The sequence below is a fragment of the Gossypium arboreum genome, chromosome 6 (genome assembly GCF_025698485.1).
Source record: "Gossypium arboreum isolate Shixiya-1 chromosome 6, ASM2569848v2, whole genome shotgun sequence".
Taxonomy (NCBI): Eukaryota; Viridiplantae; Streptophyta; class Magnoliopsida; order Malvales; family Malvaceae; genus Gossypium; species Gossypium arboreum.
The window spans coordinates 124,332,731-124,350,798 of record NC_069075.1 but is presented as its reverse complement, the minus strand read 5'-3'; the positions used below and the strand labels follow the sequence as shown (position 1 = coordinate 124,350,798).

The 18,068-nt window shown below is 34.1% G+C and overlaps 3 protein-coding genes across 6 annotated transcripts; 2 read left to right on the top strand and 1 right to left on the bottom strand.

Annotated features, from left to right (window-relative positions):
• Window positions 1-1,793: 1,793 nt before the first annotated feature.
• On the top strand, window positions 1,794-4,540 carry LOC108478724 (cytokinin dehydrogenase 3). The gene is made up of 5 exons (XM_017781197.2): window positions 1,794-2,561; window positions 3,132-3,259; window positions 3,349-3,624; window positions 3,715-3,983; window positions 4,154-4,540. Exons 1-5 carry the CDS (start codon window positions 1,964-1,966, stop codon window positions 4,449-4,451), a joined length of 1,569 nt encoding a protein of 522 aa, XP_017636686.1. The 5' UTR covers window positions 1,794-1,963; the 3' UTR covers window positions 4,452-4,540.
• A 1,617-nt stretch (window positions 4,541-6,157) lies between these two features.
• LOC108451780 (CRM-domain containing factor CFM3, chloroplastic/mitochondrial) lies at window positions 6,158-10,495 on the top strand. 2 transcript variants are annotated; one of them, XM_017749471.2, is made up of 9 exons: window positions 6,158-7,299; window positions 7,519-7,987; window positions 8,109-8,239; window positions 8,445-8,795; window positions 8,903-9,059; window positions 9,138-9,430; window positions 9,519-9,578; window positions 9,683-9,775; window positions 10,168-10,495. In XM_017749471.2, the coding sequence occupies exons 1-9, from the start codon at window positions 6,340-6,342 to the stop codon at window positions 10,249-10,251; spliced, it is 2,598 nt and encodes an 865-aa protein (XP_017604960.1). In that variant the 5' UTR covers window positions 6,158-6,339; the 3' UTR covers window positions 10,252-10,495. The 2 variants fall into 2 exon arrangements, with proteins under 2 accessions (XP_017604960.1, XP_017604951.1); XM_017749462.2 differs by having other exon boundaries at window positions 6,201-7,299; window positions 10,172-10,495.
• Window positions 10,483-13,585, bottom strand: LOC108451796 (uncharacterized). Of its 3 annotated transcripts, XM_017749492.2 has the most exons (8): window positions 13,403-13,580; window positions 13,215-13,311; window positions 12,983-13,101; window positions 12,773-12,855; window positions 12,303-12,424; window positions 11,721-11,885; window positions 11,220-11,313; window positions 10,483-11,066 (listed from the first exon to the last, which is right to left on the bottom strand). In XM_017749492.2, exons 2-8 carry the CDS (start codon window positions 13,243-13,245, stop codon window positions 10,865-10,867), a joined length of 816 nt encoding a protein of 271 aa, XP_017604981.1. In that variant the 5' UTR covers window positions 13,246-13,311; window positions 13,403-13,580; the 3' UTR covers window positions 10,483-10,864. The 3 variants fall into 3 exon arrangements, with proteins under 3 accessions (XP_017604981.1, XP_017604971.1, XP_052885569.1); XM_017749482.2 differs by having other exon boundaries at window positions 13,215-13,582; XM_053029609.1 differs by having other exon boundaries at window positions 10,924-11,066; window positions 11,224-11,313; window positions 13,215-13,585.
• Window positions 13,586-18,068: the final 4,483 nt, after the last annotated feature.

The following is an 18,068-nucleotide window of genomic DNA, read 5'->3' as shown; positions in this document are numbered from 1 at the left end:
AAACACGAGAAGAATATACTAGATTTGATTTATGCTCTTTTAAAAGTTAAAGATGAAATTGCATTTGATTCACATGCAAAGAAGAAGCGATTACCTATAGATGCATATTTTACTAAAGAATAAAGTTGAAAAAATAAAAGTTATCTAAGAAGCACTTTAGTTTTATATATTGTATATAAAATTTGCAGTATATTTAATGAATTATTATTTTATATTTTATTGAGCTTTTAAGGATTTTTCTAAAATCTATTATTTTATGCATTTAACGAGATTATTATTTTATCCCTTGGCCCAAGTTGGGATAGAAAAAATATTATTTAATTGAGATTATTAATTTATCAAATATTCATTTATCGAGGTTCTACTGTAAAATAATTATATATATGAATATATAGCAAAAAGAAAAAACCAGTATAAAATGTTTGTCAGCAGTTTAATATAAGGGTATATATTGAATTAATGGTGCAAATCATATTGTTTATTTATTCCAAATTTCAGCATACTTCATAGTCGTCTTCTTCTGTTAGGTATAAAAACCTAACTATAACTGTGTATTGGCATGTGAAATAGGCAAGCTTAATTGTTTTCATGATCATAATGTCTCTTCAAAACTTAATAAAAACATTGATCTTAATTCTTACATTTGGGTGGTTTTTTTTTTTTTTAAGTTAGCAATGACATTTAATATTTTGGACAATACATGAATGTTAGAAAACATCACGTTCTTAAATAGTAATAATAATAATAGAATTCATATTTGAATGTTGAAATTTGGGTGTGATTTGTTATTTCTGATGGATCTGGTATGATCTTTAGGTCAAAGATTTCCCTTTGAATCTGTGTATGTTTTTTTTGGTTAAGTAGAGTGATCTAATTCCTCAATTCATTTGAACCATTCGAATCTAGGACCTAATTATTTATTTACTTTAATTAAATTCTCAGTAACATGACTTGTTGGGAAAAAACAAAGTAAATGTGAAATGCTTTAAATGTATATATTAGCCTTGATTCCACAAAACCTCTTGAAAGAGTAAATAATATATTCTAAATTGGGATTAAAAACAAGTGAGCTTCTAGGGTTTCATTGGATTGCAAATTTGAAATAGGTGGGTGATTATTTGTGAAAAGTGAGTTCAACTAATGTTGACAAGTAAGGCAGTGAGTTTGTATTATGGTCCCAAAATGACTTTATTTGTTTTCCAATTTCCATATGTTACCTAAGATACAAACAAACCAACCACAAACTCATGTAAATATAGGGAAATTTTGGTTTCTCATTAAAACTCTTCCAGTTTGGCAAATATGAAAACCTCCAGTGGAAACATGAAAAATGCCCCCCCCCCCTAAAACAAAAAATAATAAATAAAAAATCTTGAAGAATCCTTTTGATGATTACCTAATTTTGACCAACCTTTTGCAACCATCCTAATAGGGGAGAGGGTTGCATAATATATATTGGAATTTGGTTGGAGCAAAGTTGACCAATGGTTGACTAGTGTAGATCGTTTAATCATGATCACATGGTCGAAATGCTCCCATTTGAAACAGCCTATCCCCCACAAGAATGAAGAAAAAAAAAATGTGGGTGGGCTATATATGGTAGCTATGATGATGATGATGATGATGATTCCATAACGAGGTAAAAATATCCCCAACACAATACAAATATACTAATTAATGACTTACTAAACAATATGTATTAGCTGGATTATTAAATTCCCTTTGACACGAGTCACTCATAGAAATGGATCCCAGGCTTTCTCAATAAATTTTTAACTAGTTATAGCCATCAGAGAGGAACGATGTCGTTTCATTTCACCAACCTTCCTTTCATGCAAAAATTTCTCACCCTATTCCCTATATATGCGCACCCTTTTCACCACAAAGAAACTGAGAAAAACATTTGCTTTTCTTTGTTAATTTTTCACTGCTTTTCATTCACCAGAAAAGCAAAACAAAGAAAATGGCTGTCGCTTTGCCATCATTTTTCACAGCTATAATGATTATGAGCCGTTTGATGGCCTTTATAGGGATATCGAAGAACAATGATATGTCCTCTAAACTCCAAGCCCTTGATATTGCACCCAAACTCTCTCATGATCCTTCAGCCATTGAATCAGCCTCTCAAGATTTTGGTCACATAGTAAAAGCCGCTCCCCAAGCTGTTCTGCTCCCTTCTTCCCCTCGGGACATTGCTTCCCTTGTAAATTTCAGTTACAGTAATTCGGTTCCTTTCAGCATAGCAGCCAGAGGGAACAGCCACTCCGTCAATGGCCAAGCCATGGCAAAAAACGGGGTCGTTATTGACATGACGTCAATGAAGAGCGGGAATGGAACCGGAATCAGAATCGCGAGTGACGGGTCTTATGTGGATGTTGGCGGCCAACAGCTTTGGATTGACGTGCTGAATGCGACATTGGGACTTGGGCTTACGCCCGTTTCCTGGACAGATTATTTGTACTTAACCGTAGGTGGAACGCTCTCCAATGCCGGAATCAGTGGACAAACCTTTCGATACGGTCCTCAGATCAGTAACGTTTATGAAATAGATGTTATAACAGGTAACTAAAATACCCTTTTTCTTCAACTTGTCTCTCATTTTCACAAAATATTTTTTTTTCTATCTGTTTAAAAACAAATTAGCTGGTTGTTAAACTCATAACGTAGGCAACCTAGCTATTGAATAAGTTTTAGGACTCCATGGACGGTCATTGTCGATTTCCCTACCCATAAGTTTCATAGAAATTTCAAAATGTTACAGTCTTTTTATAATACTATATTTGATTCATATACACATATATATATATTTCATGTCAGGACAGTTCCAAGGTAGATTTCATCAGACCGTGTTTAATAAGTCAGAGGGTTTCTTTACCCATCTTCAATTATTTTATATCTTATCTAGAGCTTAATCCATTTGAGCTTATACATATTTTACGTTGGCATCATCAGAAAGTGGTATCCCAGCGAATTTTCAATATTTACCATTCCCAAAAAATAAACAAAAGATACTACTAAGATTATATGTACAGTTGTATGACTGAGTAATTTTAAATATTATATGTTGCTTTGCTTGCTTGCATGCATGCAGTTGTTATTTACAAACTAGGTTTTTGTGTCTTCAAATTCAGGCACAGCTGATTTTGTGACTTGCTCTCCAAACAACAACTCCGATCTCTTCTATGCTGCTCTTGGAGGCTTAGGCCAGTTTGGTATAATAACAAGAGCTAGGATTCCACTTGAGCCAGCACCAAAACGGGTAAATATTTATAAAATTTATATTTGAGCATTATTAATCATCTCCATTTTTTTGGTACTTAATCATTTTTTCTGAAATGGGGTTTGCAGGTTAAGTGGGTACGAATGTTGTACACTGATTTCTTAGATTTTACTAGAGACCAAGAGCTTTTGATCTCCAAGAATGGAAGGAATAACAATAAAGCACTAAATTATTTGGAAGGTTCACTTCTACTGGATCAAGGTTCTTTAGATAACTGGAGATCCTCCTTTTTCCCACCCCAAGATCAACCCAAAATTATCTCCTTGATAACCAAATTTCGCATTGTTTACTGTCTTGAAATTGTCAAGCACTATGATGGTCAAACCAAAACCACTGTGGACAAGGTAAGATTAATCATCTCATTTATTTATTTTCCTTATATAATAATAAAATAATATATAATTAACCTTCATCTTTTTCCCTTTGTTTTGTAGGATCTGCAGCAGCTTCTGAAAGGCTTGAGCTACTTGCCTGGATTTATGTTCGAAAAAGATGCCAAATATGAAGAGTTCTTGAATAGAGTCCATAGTGAAGAGCTGAAGCTTAAAGCAAAAGGTCTATGGGATGTTCCACATCCATGGTTGAATCTTTTTATACCCAAATCCAAGATATCAGATTTCAATGATGGTGTTTTCAAGAGCATTGTCCTTAAAAGAAACATTACTACTGGACCTGTCCTTGTTTACCCCATGAACAGAAAAAAGTAAGTATAAACTAAATTTTGATGATATTTGTTGAGGGCTCGTACCCCAATTAGTCCGGTTTTACCTTGTTTTTAACTCTGTCTAGAGCTCAGACTCCTTGATAATTTATATTTCATTTTTTTGGCAAATTAATCCAAAAGGCTTATACCATGATATGCTTTTTTGGCAGATGGGATGATAGGATGTCAGCTGTTATACCAGATGAAGAAATTTTCTACACAGTGGGGTTATTGCAATCAAGTGGATTTGATGATTGGAGAACTTTTGAGGATCAAAATAAGGAAATATTGCAGTTTTGTGAAAAGGCTGGCATCAAGGTTAAGCAGTATCTTCCTCATTACACAACTAAGGTAGGTTGGGTCAATCACTTTGGCTCAAAATGGAGCACTTTTCAGAAGAGAAAACTTCAGTTTGATCCAAAATTGTTATTATCTCCAGGGCAGAGAATTTTCAATAACAATCAATAAAGCCCTAATTAGGAGAATAAGTTTAATGATATTTAAAATCCCTTTCCTGGAATTTTTAGAGGAAATGATATTTTTAGCATATGCATATATTTCCCCATTTCCTAAAGGGTAGGGTTTTCTTTTTACCCACAATTTTGCTACAAAACTTACAAGTAGCATAATTATCCATGTATTTTCTAATTTATGCAACAATTAAATAAAAAATATTCAGCAATGGATTAGAAAATTAAAAATAATAAGAAAAGGTAGGCCACATCGCCTCCAATTCTGAAGGCGCATCAATAAATTATTTGATGGCAGCTTGGACTTTGGAAAATAAAGCTTATGGTTTTACTAAGAATATGATGATGAAAGAGGCCATTAGCCGTAATAAATAAAGAACAGTACCTTATATAATGGTTCAGATTATGTTGGTCCAAAACCAGGAAACATTAGATATGATGCCATCTATCATTTTGGCTGCTGCTATCACCATTTGACTTTCTATGTCACCCAACAAAACCTCTCATTTTCAACATCATTAATCATTAATGTTTGTAATTCATTCACATCTTTTTTCAACAAATTCTACTACTATTCATTATCTCCTACTCTTAATTCAAAATATAAAATTTCACGCTTAAATTCATTATTTTTTAGTAGGGTTATAAAATAATAGAGCGTTTGATGAATAGTTTGATTTTTGTTCATTTATTAAACTAAATAAACGAATATGAACAAGATTTTAAAACTTATTTATTAAACAAACCGAATAAAATAAAACTTTTTAGTTTATTTATGTTCATGAATAAACTAATTTATATTTGTTTAAAACTCGTTTATTATTTCATTACTATATATTAATATCTAGATTTGATTATTTTAGATCTAAAAATTATATATATATATATATATATATATGTGTGTGTGTGTGTTTTTATTATTTCTTTATTATTCATGAACATTGTTTGTGAATATTAAACAAACAAATATGAATACACATAATTTTAAATAAATGAACGTGAATCGAACACAAACAAACTTAAAAATAAACAAACAAACATGAACATAGGTCTATTTGTTCAAGCTCAATCCATTTATAACCCTACCTTCTAGTTGTTTCAATAACAACAATGCCAACTGAGTTAAGATTCAATTAATATTTTTATGTATTTATTAAATATATCCCATTCCTTTTATATCTATTATTCTAGTTTATAGCTAATTTATATATGTTTTTTAATTTTATCACATGTCCTCAAATTACGGTTTAGACTTTAAATTTGCTTTAAACTTTGTTAGATTCTAATTAAGTTTTAAAAAATCAATATTGTATCAATTAAATCTTTTGATAGCTTAATTGTCAGCTTGAACATTAAATCTTAGGTCGGATTTAATGTGAAGCATATTTAAGATATGTTAATTAAAATTTAACTGTACTTGTACCTATTCAATAGACTACTTGTATGTCATTCAAAATTAGGAAGCCTATTTTTTTAACAGTTCGGATCTCAAAATGTCCATGAGATAAATGAATATTCGTTTAAAATTTAATTCAAGCTGAACTAACACTTAACACAATCGATTCAATTAAAATATTTTGAAGTTTAAGGGCTAATTTAGAATCTGGACTATAGTTCAAGGAGTTAGATTTAATTAACCCTTTTAGAAGAAAAAGAAAAAGTCTAAAGATTAAGCTTGGACTGGATATTCATGAAATGCATGTTTGGGCCAGCATTCCACACCCAAAAATTTTCAATCTGGGCTTCAAAATTTTCTGTATTTTGATGAGCATTTATACATTAGAGACGATGGCTGGATACGATTCTTCAGTGTACTGCGCCATAAAATTCTCCCACTGCTATGATATGAAAAAGATTTCAGTGTTTTTCTTTACTGGGGTTTAGCCATGGCGCTCTCACCATTTCCTGTAACTCATCAAGCGTGCGTATTATCATCTTCACATTCTCTTTACTATCTTATTTTGCAAACCAAGACCCAGAATAACAGTTTCAGAGCACTCAAATTCAAATCTTATTGTGTTTCTCATCAAACAATAAAGGTTGGTATTGATATAAGTAAGAAGAAGAGGAAGCCCAAGCCAAGTTTTTTGTACCAAATTAAGGATAAATGGTCTCAAAAACCAATCATTTCCACTAGAGAGAAGTTGCCATGGCAAGAAAAAGAGGAACTTGAAGAACAAGAAGAAGTTGAAAAAGAGCAGACTTTTGAGGCGACCGCATCTGAGACAGAAAGTGATGAAGACCCACGAGTGGAAGCGAGTGACCAAGTGAGTTTTCCTTTGCCGAGTCGGGTAATTGCTGCTCCTTGGTCTCATGGACGCAAATTTAATGAACTCCATTTTGATTTTGTTCCTGAAAGTCCAGAATTTGAGTCTCAAATAGAAGTTAGTTTTGCTAATGAGAAACCAATTGATTTCGTTGGCGACCGAATTGAAAAACCCGAACTTTTAGATGAGGAAATTAGCTTTAATAAGCAAAAGCCTACATTATCAGCACACAGAAAGATTGCAGCTGTTGAGGGCATAAACGAGGTAGTTTCCTCCAGGCAGAATTTGGAGGTTTCTACTAATGGTAGTAACGAGGGTGGTTCAATTGAAGGAGATGGCAAGAGGGGTAAGAAGAAGAGCAACACAGAGATGGCAGAGAGGATGATACCTGAGCATGAATTGCGGAGGCTAAGGAATTTTGCGCTGAGGATGGTGGAGAGGACTAAAGTTGGAGCTGCAGGTATCACACAGGCGTTAGTTGAGCACATTCATGAGAGATGGAAGTTGGATGAGGTGATCAAGTTGAAGTTTGAAGAGCCTCTTTCTCTTAACATGAAGCGTACACACGAGGTTTTGGAGGTTAGTTCTTTGTACATTGCTTCCATTCCTTACGTTTTTATGGTTCATTGCAAATCATTTTAATAATCGTATTGCTTCTAGTATCTTTGATGATATACTTGTACTGGTTAAAGTTTTCGTGCTGAAAGTATAATTGAATTAATCCCGAATCTTAATCTAGAGTTGAGTTTGTATAGAGTCTACTGGCAATCTTATTGAATTATGTCTTTTCTACATCAGAAAAGAACTGGAGGGTTGGTTATATGGAGAGCAGGTGGCTCAGTGGTGTTATATAGGGGCATGGCCTACAAGCTTCACTGTGTTCAATCGTATTCCGGGCAGGATCAGGCTGATACAAGTGCTTTGGATGTTATAACTACTAACACAGAAAATATGGTAGTTAAGGACTGTGTTAGGACCGAGGAGTCCTTCATGCCTTCTTCTTCGGAATATTTGAAGGATCTATCTAAAGAAGAGCTCATGGATTTGTGTGAACTCAACCATTTGTTAGATGAACTAGGTCCACGATATAAAGATTGGTCAGGTCGAGAACCGTTGCCTGTTGATGCGGACTTGCTTCCACCTGTTGTTCCTGGGTATCAACCCCCATTCAGACGCCTTCCTTATGGGGTAAGACATTGTTTGAAGGATTGTGAAATGACTACTTTCCGTAGACTTGCGAGGTCAATGCCTCCACATTTTGCCTTAGGTAAGTGAATGTATGAGATTGTCTTTGTATCACTAAATGTTTCCTTTTCTTCCATATACCGTTTTTTATCTAATCACCATAACTTTTTCTCTTGATGAATTCTGTTCCTTTATTGTTATAGGAAGAAATAGGGAACTGCAAGGTTTGGCACAGGCTATTGTGAATTTATGGGAAAGAACTGCAATTGCTAAGATAGCCGTTAAACGTGGAGTAGAAAATACACGCAATGAAAGAATGGCTGAAGAGCTTAAGGTGAGAGATTACAGATATTGTTGCATCTTGAAATGTAAATCTAATTATTTATCTGACAACTTAGTTTTCTTATGCCTTCAGGCTACCATCCTTGATTACTTTCTATTATATCAAGCTATTTGCAACTTGCCATTCTTTGTTTTTCCTTTGGATGGTGCTTCATTAGATACTTGTTGCTTATTGCACATGCATTTTGTACATGTAGCGATTGACAGGGGGGACATTGCTTTCCAGAAACAAGGAATTTATTGTATTTTACAGGGGCAATGATTTCTTGCCACCTGTTGTAACAAATACATTGAAAGAGATGCAAAAGTCCAGAAATCTTCTGCAAGAGGAGGAAGAGGAAGCACGAGGGAGGGCCCTAGCCTTGGTTGGATCTAATGTAAAAGCTTCTACACTTCCTTTGGTTGCCGGCACTCTCGCAGAAACCACTGCTGCAACCTCTTGCTGGGGGCACCAACCAAGCCCCGATGAAGTGGAGGAAATGAAGAGAAATTCAGCATTGACTCAACAGGCTTCACTAGTCAGACATCTTGAGAAGAAACTAGCTCTTGTAAGTTACAGATGCAGTAAGTAAGAAGTGATAACAAGACTCTCAAGCATTTTAAAACTGTGACATACTTTCTGATTTATGCTGTCTTTCTAACTTTGTGGTCCTAGGCTAAAGGGAAGTTGACAAAGGCCAATAAAGCTTTAGCTAAAGTGCAGGAGCATCTCGATCCCACAGATCTCCCAACTGATTTGGAAACGTTGAGTGAAGAGGAGAGAATTTTATTTCGTAAGATTGGTCTGAGTATGAAACCCTACTTGCTTTTAGGTAAGAATGGGAACTTCAATCCTGCTTTACTGTTCCTGACTAGAAGAATCAAATATTCATATGAGTTTTCTTTTTTAGGAAAACGAGGAGTTTATGATGGTACAATAGAAAACATGCACCTCCATTGGAAATACCGAGAGTTGGTAAAGATACTTGTGAAAAGAGAAAGTTTGGCCCAAGTGAAGCATATTGCAATTTCGTTGGAGGCCGAGAGTGGTGGGGTGCTAGTATCTTTAGATAAAACTACAAAAGGCTATGCTATTATAATCTATCGAGGAAAAAACTACTTGCGTCCTCTTGAAATGAGGCCAAAGAATTTATTGACAAAAAGGCAGGCATTAGCTCGATCAGTTGAACTTCAGAGATCTGAGGTAACATCGTATTCAACTCTCAACAATTTACAGATTCTTCTCCAAACAATTTTGTTCTTCCATCTAATTCTGTTCCTGCATTTTCTAGGCACTGAAGCATCACATCTCAGACTTACAGGAAAAAATTGAGCTAATGAAATCAGAGCTGGTAATTCTTTTTACTTTTAGATATATATGTAAATACGTACTGATGTTCAACAAGAGATGACTTGATAAAGTTTACCGTCATTATAATTCGTTGTTTTGATCCAGGAAGAAATGAAAGCTGGGAATGAGGTTGGTGCCGTAAATACTCCATACTCAAGGTTGAATGAAGCTCTACTTTCTGATGAGGATATTGAAGAGGTAATAAATGATCCGCTAAACTTATGCATGCTGGAAGATGAAGAACATGCGTTTCATTTTCTTCTACTTTGTTATTTGCAATTATACACATTTGAAGTTGCAACCCTCCCCTAGGCCTGATTCCCAGCTAATGAATAGTGCCAACCCTTAAATAATTCTCATCTCTTGATGATCATTGATAATCCATTATTTTGTTCTTCCTCTATGATACCACAATTGGATTTAGTGAATGAATTCTGTACTTGAAACCTGTGTTACAATGTTGGAAAGCTTCGAGTTGTATAGCTGACACCAGCTATTATGAGGTTGCATCTCAGTTTGAGTTGCAGAGCTTGACATGGTATGCTTTGCTGTACTGATTCTGATGGCTAATTTATTTGTATTTGAACCAGGAAGACTGGGAAGATGAATATATGGAATCATATGGCAGCGGCAATGATGATGATGATGATAAGCAAAAGGAAAGACCAGTTTAGTAGTTACTCGACCAGATCGGAGCCTGGAGTACCAGCTACTGCAGATTTTTTAATAAAGGCAAATGCTTTAACATTCCAGCTTCTAAGCCAGGGAAAGATCATATATAGAAATGGATTATCATTGGATGTTGCATTCTAATTATATGGTAATTGTCCTTACGTGCAGCAAATTTTTGAAGGTTGTAGGTGCTTCTAGTTATGTTATAAATACAATTAATGATCCAACAGAAGTTTTATTCTAAAATCCCATTTATTCTAGCAGACAATTTGAGAGGGAACAGAAAGGAAAACAACAGTGTTGAATGAACCATAATTACATCAAGTCACTTGCAAGATCTCCGTAATTTATTAAAAAGAAAATAAACTACATAGCATTGTCTTTTAAGAACGAATGGCAATAAACATTATACCAACTGGAAACTCAAGCTTCCATGGAACTTGGTCAAATTAGTAAGAGTGAGCAAAATCCAGCTTGGCATGGCCGTTTAACATCTCAGTAGATAACAGTGATCAATTACAGCTGCAGGGGCTTACATTGCTGGAATATTTCAGCTGTCACCTGTATCTCATTTGTTGGTGGAGAAAATTTTAGATTTGTGTTTACAGCCTCTACCTACTTGGAAGAAACCTTGTCTTGCTCTAAGGCTGACGTTATAAATTTCACAACAGTAGATGCCAACTCAGTTTGATGCGAGGTGTACCCATGATTTGCTCCTTCTGTAATGTGTAATTGGTGATTAGGTATAACCTTGGCAAACTCCAAAGCATCTTCAACAGAAATTATCTCATCAGCAGATCCATGGACCGTCAACACCCTGTATGTTACGGTGAATAATAGCACAATAACATATACTAGTATTGAAGTTCATTTGACATTGGCATCTAAATCAGCTCAATGAATCAGTGAAGAATCAATGATTTCGAAACAACAAAAACTAATAGGCTCTAGTCTATATTCAAAATCCTACCGACATTCTTTATCAATCTTGAGGCAAGCTTCATGCATTTCTGTTCTTAAGCGATCCATCAAAGCTTCCTCAGTCACACGGTATTCAATGCCTCCTACATAAATAAAATGTAATTAAAATTCGAAATGTTTCCAATCAAGTACATAAACAAATATTGAACAAGACTAAATATTAACCCTTTACATTCCACAAGGAATGTTTTTATTCCCAGGAAATTGTTAAGATAGAACATTTTTAATGCAAAATTTCTACTTCCCTTTCAAGTTCCAAATGCCAAAAGCTATAAGAGCACCGACAGCAGCTGTCTTTATCACTGATTATGTAGCTATAATTCTATTTGGATACTTTTAAGTAACACTTGAACTGGACAGAAAATCCAATCAGGACTGCTGATTTGCTTAACTTAACAAACAACAAATAGATCCTTGATGGACATACACAGACGTGAAGAACACAAACTCAGGAAATCATACACAACAAGGAAGCTAAATAAATAACTACCTGTCTTATTCTTAACATCAATGTGGCCATCCTTCTTAATTATTTCAATAAAGTCTTCTCCCAAGCGTTCTGCAATGCCTCTCTTCAAGTCGTAGCGGCCAGAAACGTTTACAACTATACGTAAATCTTGATACTTAGAAGCGTAAAGGAGCACCACATTTCCCCCTGCATTACATTATTTTAGCAGTATAACACTTGTTGGAGAACTTATTAGACAAATGAAAATCACAGCTGGAAAAAACTAATTGACAGACTTCATTGGGATATCTTGATGCTTCGAAGCATAAAGAAGCACCAAAATTCCCCCTGGTTTATATTATTCCAGTGATATAACAATTAAACAGTAATGTTAGCTTGGTTACATTACTTATTCTGTGTATTAATGATCAAAACATTATAAGAAAAAAAGATATTGCTAAGATCCATCCTGAAAATAACTCAGTGATTAGAATGTAATTTAAGATATAGTCTTCAACAACTTAGTTTCTTCTTAGAGAACTTACAAGTTCTACAGTGCAGAGCAAAACCATTCTCTATTTTAACTAGTTCAGAAAAGTTCGAGTAGGAAACACGGACACTCACCTTTACTATGCCCAAGAATTGCACTTACCACACGACTTTCCCCTGAAAAGTGTTGAATTATGGCGTGTAAATCATCAGCTTCTCGGTAATAGTTACCATACTGAAATGAACCTTCACTTTCTCTGAAAAATGGATCCCAAAATAAATCACAACTATAGAACAAAGTGAACAAAACACACACTCCAGCAGCAGCAATAGACATAAAAAGTAAGAACTATGCTGCATAATACATATTTGCCAATCCAAGAAAAGCCACCTCTTAAAATCTCTACAGATTTTAACTTTGTTCCTCCGACTCTTCTACCGTGACCAACACTCGTACCCGACCCTTGGGTGTGGAGATAAGACCAAGAACCCTCCAACTACATTAAAGAAAAACTTAGAAAAATCTAACCATACCCGTGTTGGACATATACAATGTCCGACACTCTCACCAGAGTCCGAGTAACATTAGATTTTAATCAACTCACCCGTTTCCAGCAAAATCGAAACGGAAGACACTGATTCCTTCTTTTTCTAAAGCAGCAGCAAGGTTCGTCATAGTATTGTAATCCTGAAGTAGAATTAATCTAAGTGAGCTGCTTTCCCTAAATTATTACTATTCCTCCATGAACAGACATTTCCACCAAATATATTTGCTACTGAAAGCAAGGTGAAAGAGATGAAATGACCCAACTAACCTTTCTGGATCTGAAACCATGGCATAAGATTACAATCTCTTTAGACTCGGTTTCATGCAATAATCCCACCAGTTTTTCACCATGCTTGTTCGGAATTATCATTCTCTGCCGCTCAATCACTAAAATTTAGAAAAAAAGGGTCCTTTTTTTTATTTTCAAAGTTCTTTACATTAAAAACAAAATGCAACCATAACAAAGTTATAAAAGAAAGGGAACACTAATAATTTGGGACCTGGTTTTTGAGTAGAATGAGAGTGAGCCATCGTCGAGATTGTGGAGTTTGGTTTGGAGATACGTCGACAGGAGGATGATATGAATGGTGTTCGTACCTGTGAAAAAGTATATTTAGGATTAGTTGATAAATTTGAGAGCAGTGTCAATGAATCAAAGTTAAGGGCAATGGTGGCCATTTCTTAGAACCTCTGGTTGGCCTCTTTCTTCTATCGTGCTTAATAAGGCAAGTCCTGTAAATGGATTGGGATAAAGGAAAGGTTTCCGATTGAATCTCTGGTGCCATGGGTTTTAATTACAGCTGTTGATAGGTCCGGATGGAAGGGTGGCTCGAAATCTGAGTAAAATATTGGCTTGAAAAATAGGAATGGACAAAAATATAAAACACGTTTACAAAATAGGCCGAGCCACGGATAAGGACTTATGCTTAACCCAGCCCGCTTAGATTCATTAAAGGAATTTTTTTATGTTATTTTTTTATTTTTTTTCTATTTTATTATTATTTTAATATTATATTACTACTATTTTGTTATTATTATTTAAATATTATATATAACTTATTTTATTATTAATTTTATTATTATTTTAAAAGACATTTGTTTTATTATTATTTTAGAGGATTTACTTGTGAAGTTATATTAATCTTAGTGTTATTTAAGTATACATATTTTTAAAATTTATTTTCCATGTGTTGGAAATATTTATTTTGATGCTTTTAGTATTTTGATGTATTATATATATTTTAAAATTATATAAAAAATAATATGAGCGGGCCGGGTCGAGCTTGGGTAAAATTTTAAGTCCATTTTTCAAGTTAGACTTGGTCCAGGCCTAGCAAACAGGCTTGAATTTTTAGTTGAGCCCGGCCCGACCCATACACACCTCTAATTTTAATCTATTCTATTCCATTAAATAAATTATTAAAAAATATTTAAAATTAGCTTCAATCATTGGGTTCAATTGTGTTTTTTTTTTTCAGTTTAATTGATAGGTACTAATTCTCGAATCAATTGGTTTAATGTCTTCTTACTTGACTATTTTCCAATCTAATTAATTTGATAAATTAATTTGATTTAATTGACCGGTCCAATTCATTTTAAACAACCTTAACTATTACATGGTAGTGAAATGTTAAAAGGAAATATCAATTAAAAATTGTCAAATTTTAGTTTTGATTCCTCTACTACATTAAAATATAAAATTTAATCTTTGTACCTTTACTTTTATTATGTCATTAAGTTACTATATTTTGATTAAAATGCTTACATAAAAATTTTAAAATATTCCTTCTAACCTATTATGCCGATATAGTTTTTTTAATGTTGGAAAGGACGATTTTAGTAAAAATTCAACGTCTAACATTTTTACTTTTTAGTTAATGATTTTAATTATTTGGGTTAACTAATGACTTTATAAAGGTAGAAAAACAATTATGTTAAATTAAAATATAACAACTAAATCTTATAATAGAGAGACCAAAATCTTAAATTTTTTAAACCTTAAATTATAACTTATTGGCTAGATGTTCACTTTTCCTAAAAATAGTTTGGGTTCGAATATTCGTTGTATAAAAAAAAATCATAATTTGACCATTTAATTGGTTTAAAGTTAATTTAAATTGTAAAAATTTAGATTTATTCTCTGATCAATTTGATGTTCAAACTGATATTTGAACATAACATATGCAGTACATCAGTGCAAGAAGAAAATCAAAGAGGGAAATTGTAACACCCCTAACCCATACTGTCGCCGGAATAATGTTACGAGGCATTACATATCAATTCACAACATAAAACATACAATCTCATAAATCATTCAACACAATCACTTTGTCCCTTATAAGGGTCTTCGAGACCTTAATCATGCTTTAGAAGTGGTTCGGGACTAAACCGATAACATACGAAAATTTCGAAAAACTTAGAAATTTTTCAATCATACAAGGCTCACACACCCGTGTGAACAGGCACGCCCGTGTCTTAGGCCATGTGGAAACAGGGCATACAAACTGACTTGCATCACATGGCCGAGGACACGCCCATGCGCCAAGCCGTGTGAAAACTGGAGAGTATACTGACTTGGGTCACACGGCCAACCACACGCCCGTGTGCCCTTTAGGGGGTATACTGACTTATACCACACGACCAGTCACATGCCTGTGTGTGAGACCGTGTGTGTAACGCCCCGTACCCGAGACCATTGCCAGAGTCGAACACGAGGTGTTAATAGACTTAATTCATTACTTAAACAAATTTCATACAATTCATTTTAAAATTTCAGACAAGTCGGCTAACGCATCACAGTCGCTTTAAAAATCATATCTCGAGTTCAAACTCAAATCTAATTCCGTAAATTTTTCCTAAAACTAGACTCATATATCTATCTACTAATTGTTTCTAGAATTTTTGGTCGGGCCAATTAGTACAGTTTATTAGTTAAAGTCTCCCTGTTTCAGGTTCGACTACTCGACCTCTGTATTACTGAATCAGATATCTCCATCTACAGAGCTTCAATGACTATGCCGTTTGTCTCTAATAAAACTAGACTCAATAAGGAATCTGTAAATATAAATCATGACTTCTAATTATCTTTGTAAAATTTATGGTGAATTTACAAAGTCAGAACAGGGGATCCAGAAATCGCTCTGGACCTGTTTCACAAAAATTTAAACATCTCATAAAATATAACTCATATACCTGTTTTATTCCATCCATATGAAAATAGACTCATAATTCTTCAATTCCATATATTATACATCATCTAATTGTATCTCTACTATTTTTAGTAATTTTTCAAACTCACGTCACTGCTGCTGTCTGAATCTATTTTATGGTAAATTTTACCTATTTCATGGTTTCCATGGATTAGCTAGCAATTTAGCATACATAACACCAAATATGATCATGATTAGCCATTCCAATGGCTAATCATTACCAAGCATTTCCATACCACTCAATAACCATATCATAAGACCATATATATACAAAATGATTATAATGCTATACATGCCATACTCAAAATATACAAACCATTATGCCAAGATGGTATACGGATAGTGTGAGCGAGCCTCCGACCGTTCCCGATTTCCGAGCTGGCTTGTCAAAACTACAAGGAATGAAAAGGAGGGAGTAAGCATAAATGCTTAATAAGTTCACATGCAAATAGCAAGTAACATAACCATATAAGCAAACATAAAACATCATTTGCATAATCATCACCAAGACATTCATATCACATTTTCATTTATCATCTTACCATATTGTTGTTATATCGATTTTTCAACCCAAGGGTTAAGTACATACCTGTTCAAAGTATCCATTTCACAACACTTACCAATACGTCCCTTTCATCTTGAGTATTCCTCCATTTCAGTAAAACTTTACCCGTTGAACACATCGAAATATAATTCGGATACATGGAAAGTTTGCGCATAAGTGCCACATATGTAGCCAAGCTACCATGTAACTCGCCCATAAGTGAACTCGGACTCAACTCAACGAGCTCGGGCGTTCGCATCCATAAGTGAACTCGAACTCAACTCAACGAGCTCGGATGCCTAGTTACATCTCTCGAACTCGGACTCAACTCAACGAGTTCGGACATTCGCATCCATAAGTGAACTCGGACTCAACTCAACGAGCTCGGATGCTCAACCATCCTAGTGACATGTCACTTGTATCCTAATCTATTCCTAAGGTTCAAACGGGCTTTTTTCCTCGATCTCACATCTTTTCCGTCTTCCACAGAATATCGGAACCGATACTCGGTAGCAATTCATGTTTATCAAGTAGTAAACATAATTTGCATATTACTCAACATTAACCACAAAGCATAACGTTTCATGATAATAATAAGCATCATATCATATAAACAACATTAAATTCCTTAAAACAATAATTATGTTACTACATTTACACATGAACTTACCTCGTATGCGAAAATGGCTACTTTTACCATTTTGTCCACAACTTGGTATTTTCCCCATTTTAGCCCGAATTTCAGTTTTCCTTGCTTTATCATTTAAAATATAGTCTAATTAGGACTCACATTATTCAAATTGACCCAAAATCATATTTTGGAAAAATTAAAATTTTGCCCCTAAACTTTTGCATATTTACACTTTTGCCCCTAGGCTCGGGAATTAAACTTTATTCCTTATTCTTATGTTTTATAACATGCTGATCATTTTTCCCTTCTATGGCAACATCAAATTCTCACTCTAACATGTACTTATGACTATTAGGTATTTTTACAGATTAAGCCCTTTTACTCGTTTTCACTTAAAACCGAGTAGCACAAGTTGTCTAACATAATTTAAAACCTCATATTCTATCATAGAACACCAAAATACACAAATTTCACCTATGGGTATTTTTCCAAATATGAACCCTAGGTTGAATTATTGCTAGCATAAGCTTAATTGAGCTAGGGACTCCAAAACGTAAAAATCATTAAAAGCGGGCTTGGAATCACTTACTATGGAGCTTGGAAGCTTGAAACAAACCCTAGCTATGGAGAACCCTTGAAATTTCGGTCTAATGAAGAAGATGGACAAAATTGGCTTTTAATTTTGTTTTTAATTCATTTTAATAACTAAATGACCAAAATACCCTTACTACTAAACTTTCCAAAATTCCTTCCATGTCCTAATTTTGTCCATGAACTTAAAATTGGTCAAATTGCTATTTAAGACCTCCTCATTAATATTCCAAAACAATTTCATACTAAAAACTTCTAGAATGCAAGTTTTGCAACTTATTCGATTTAGTCCCTACTTTCAATTTAAGCACTTTAGGCATAGAATTTCATCACGAAATTTTCACACAATCATGCAATCATATCATAGACCTTAAAATAA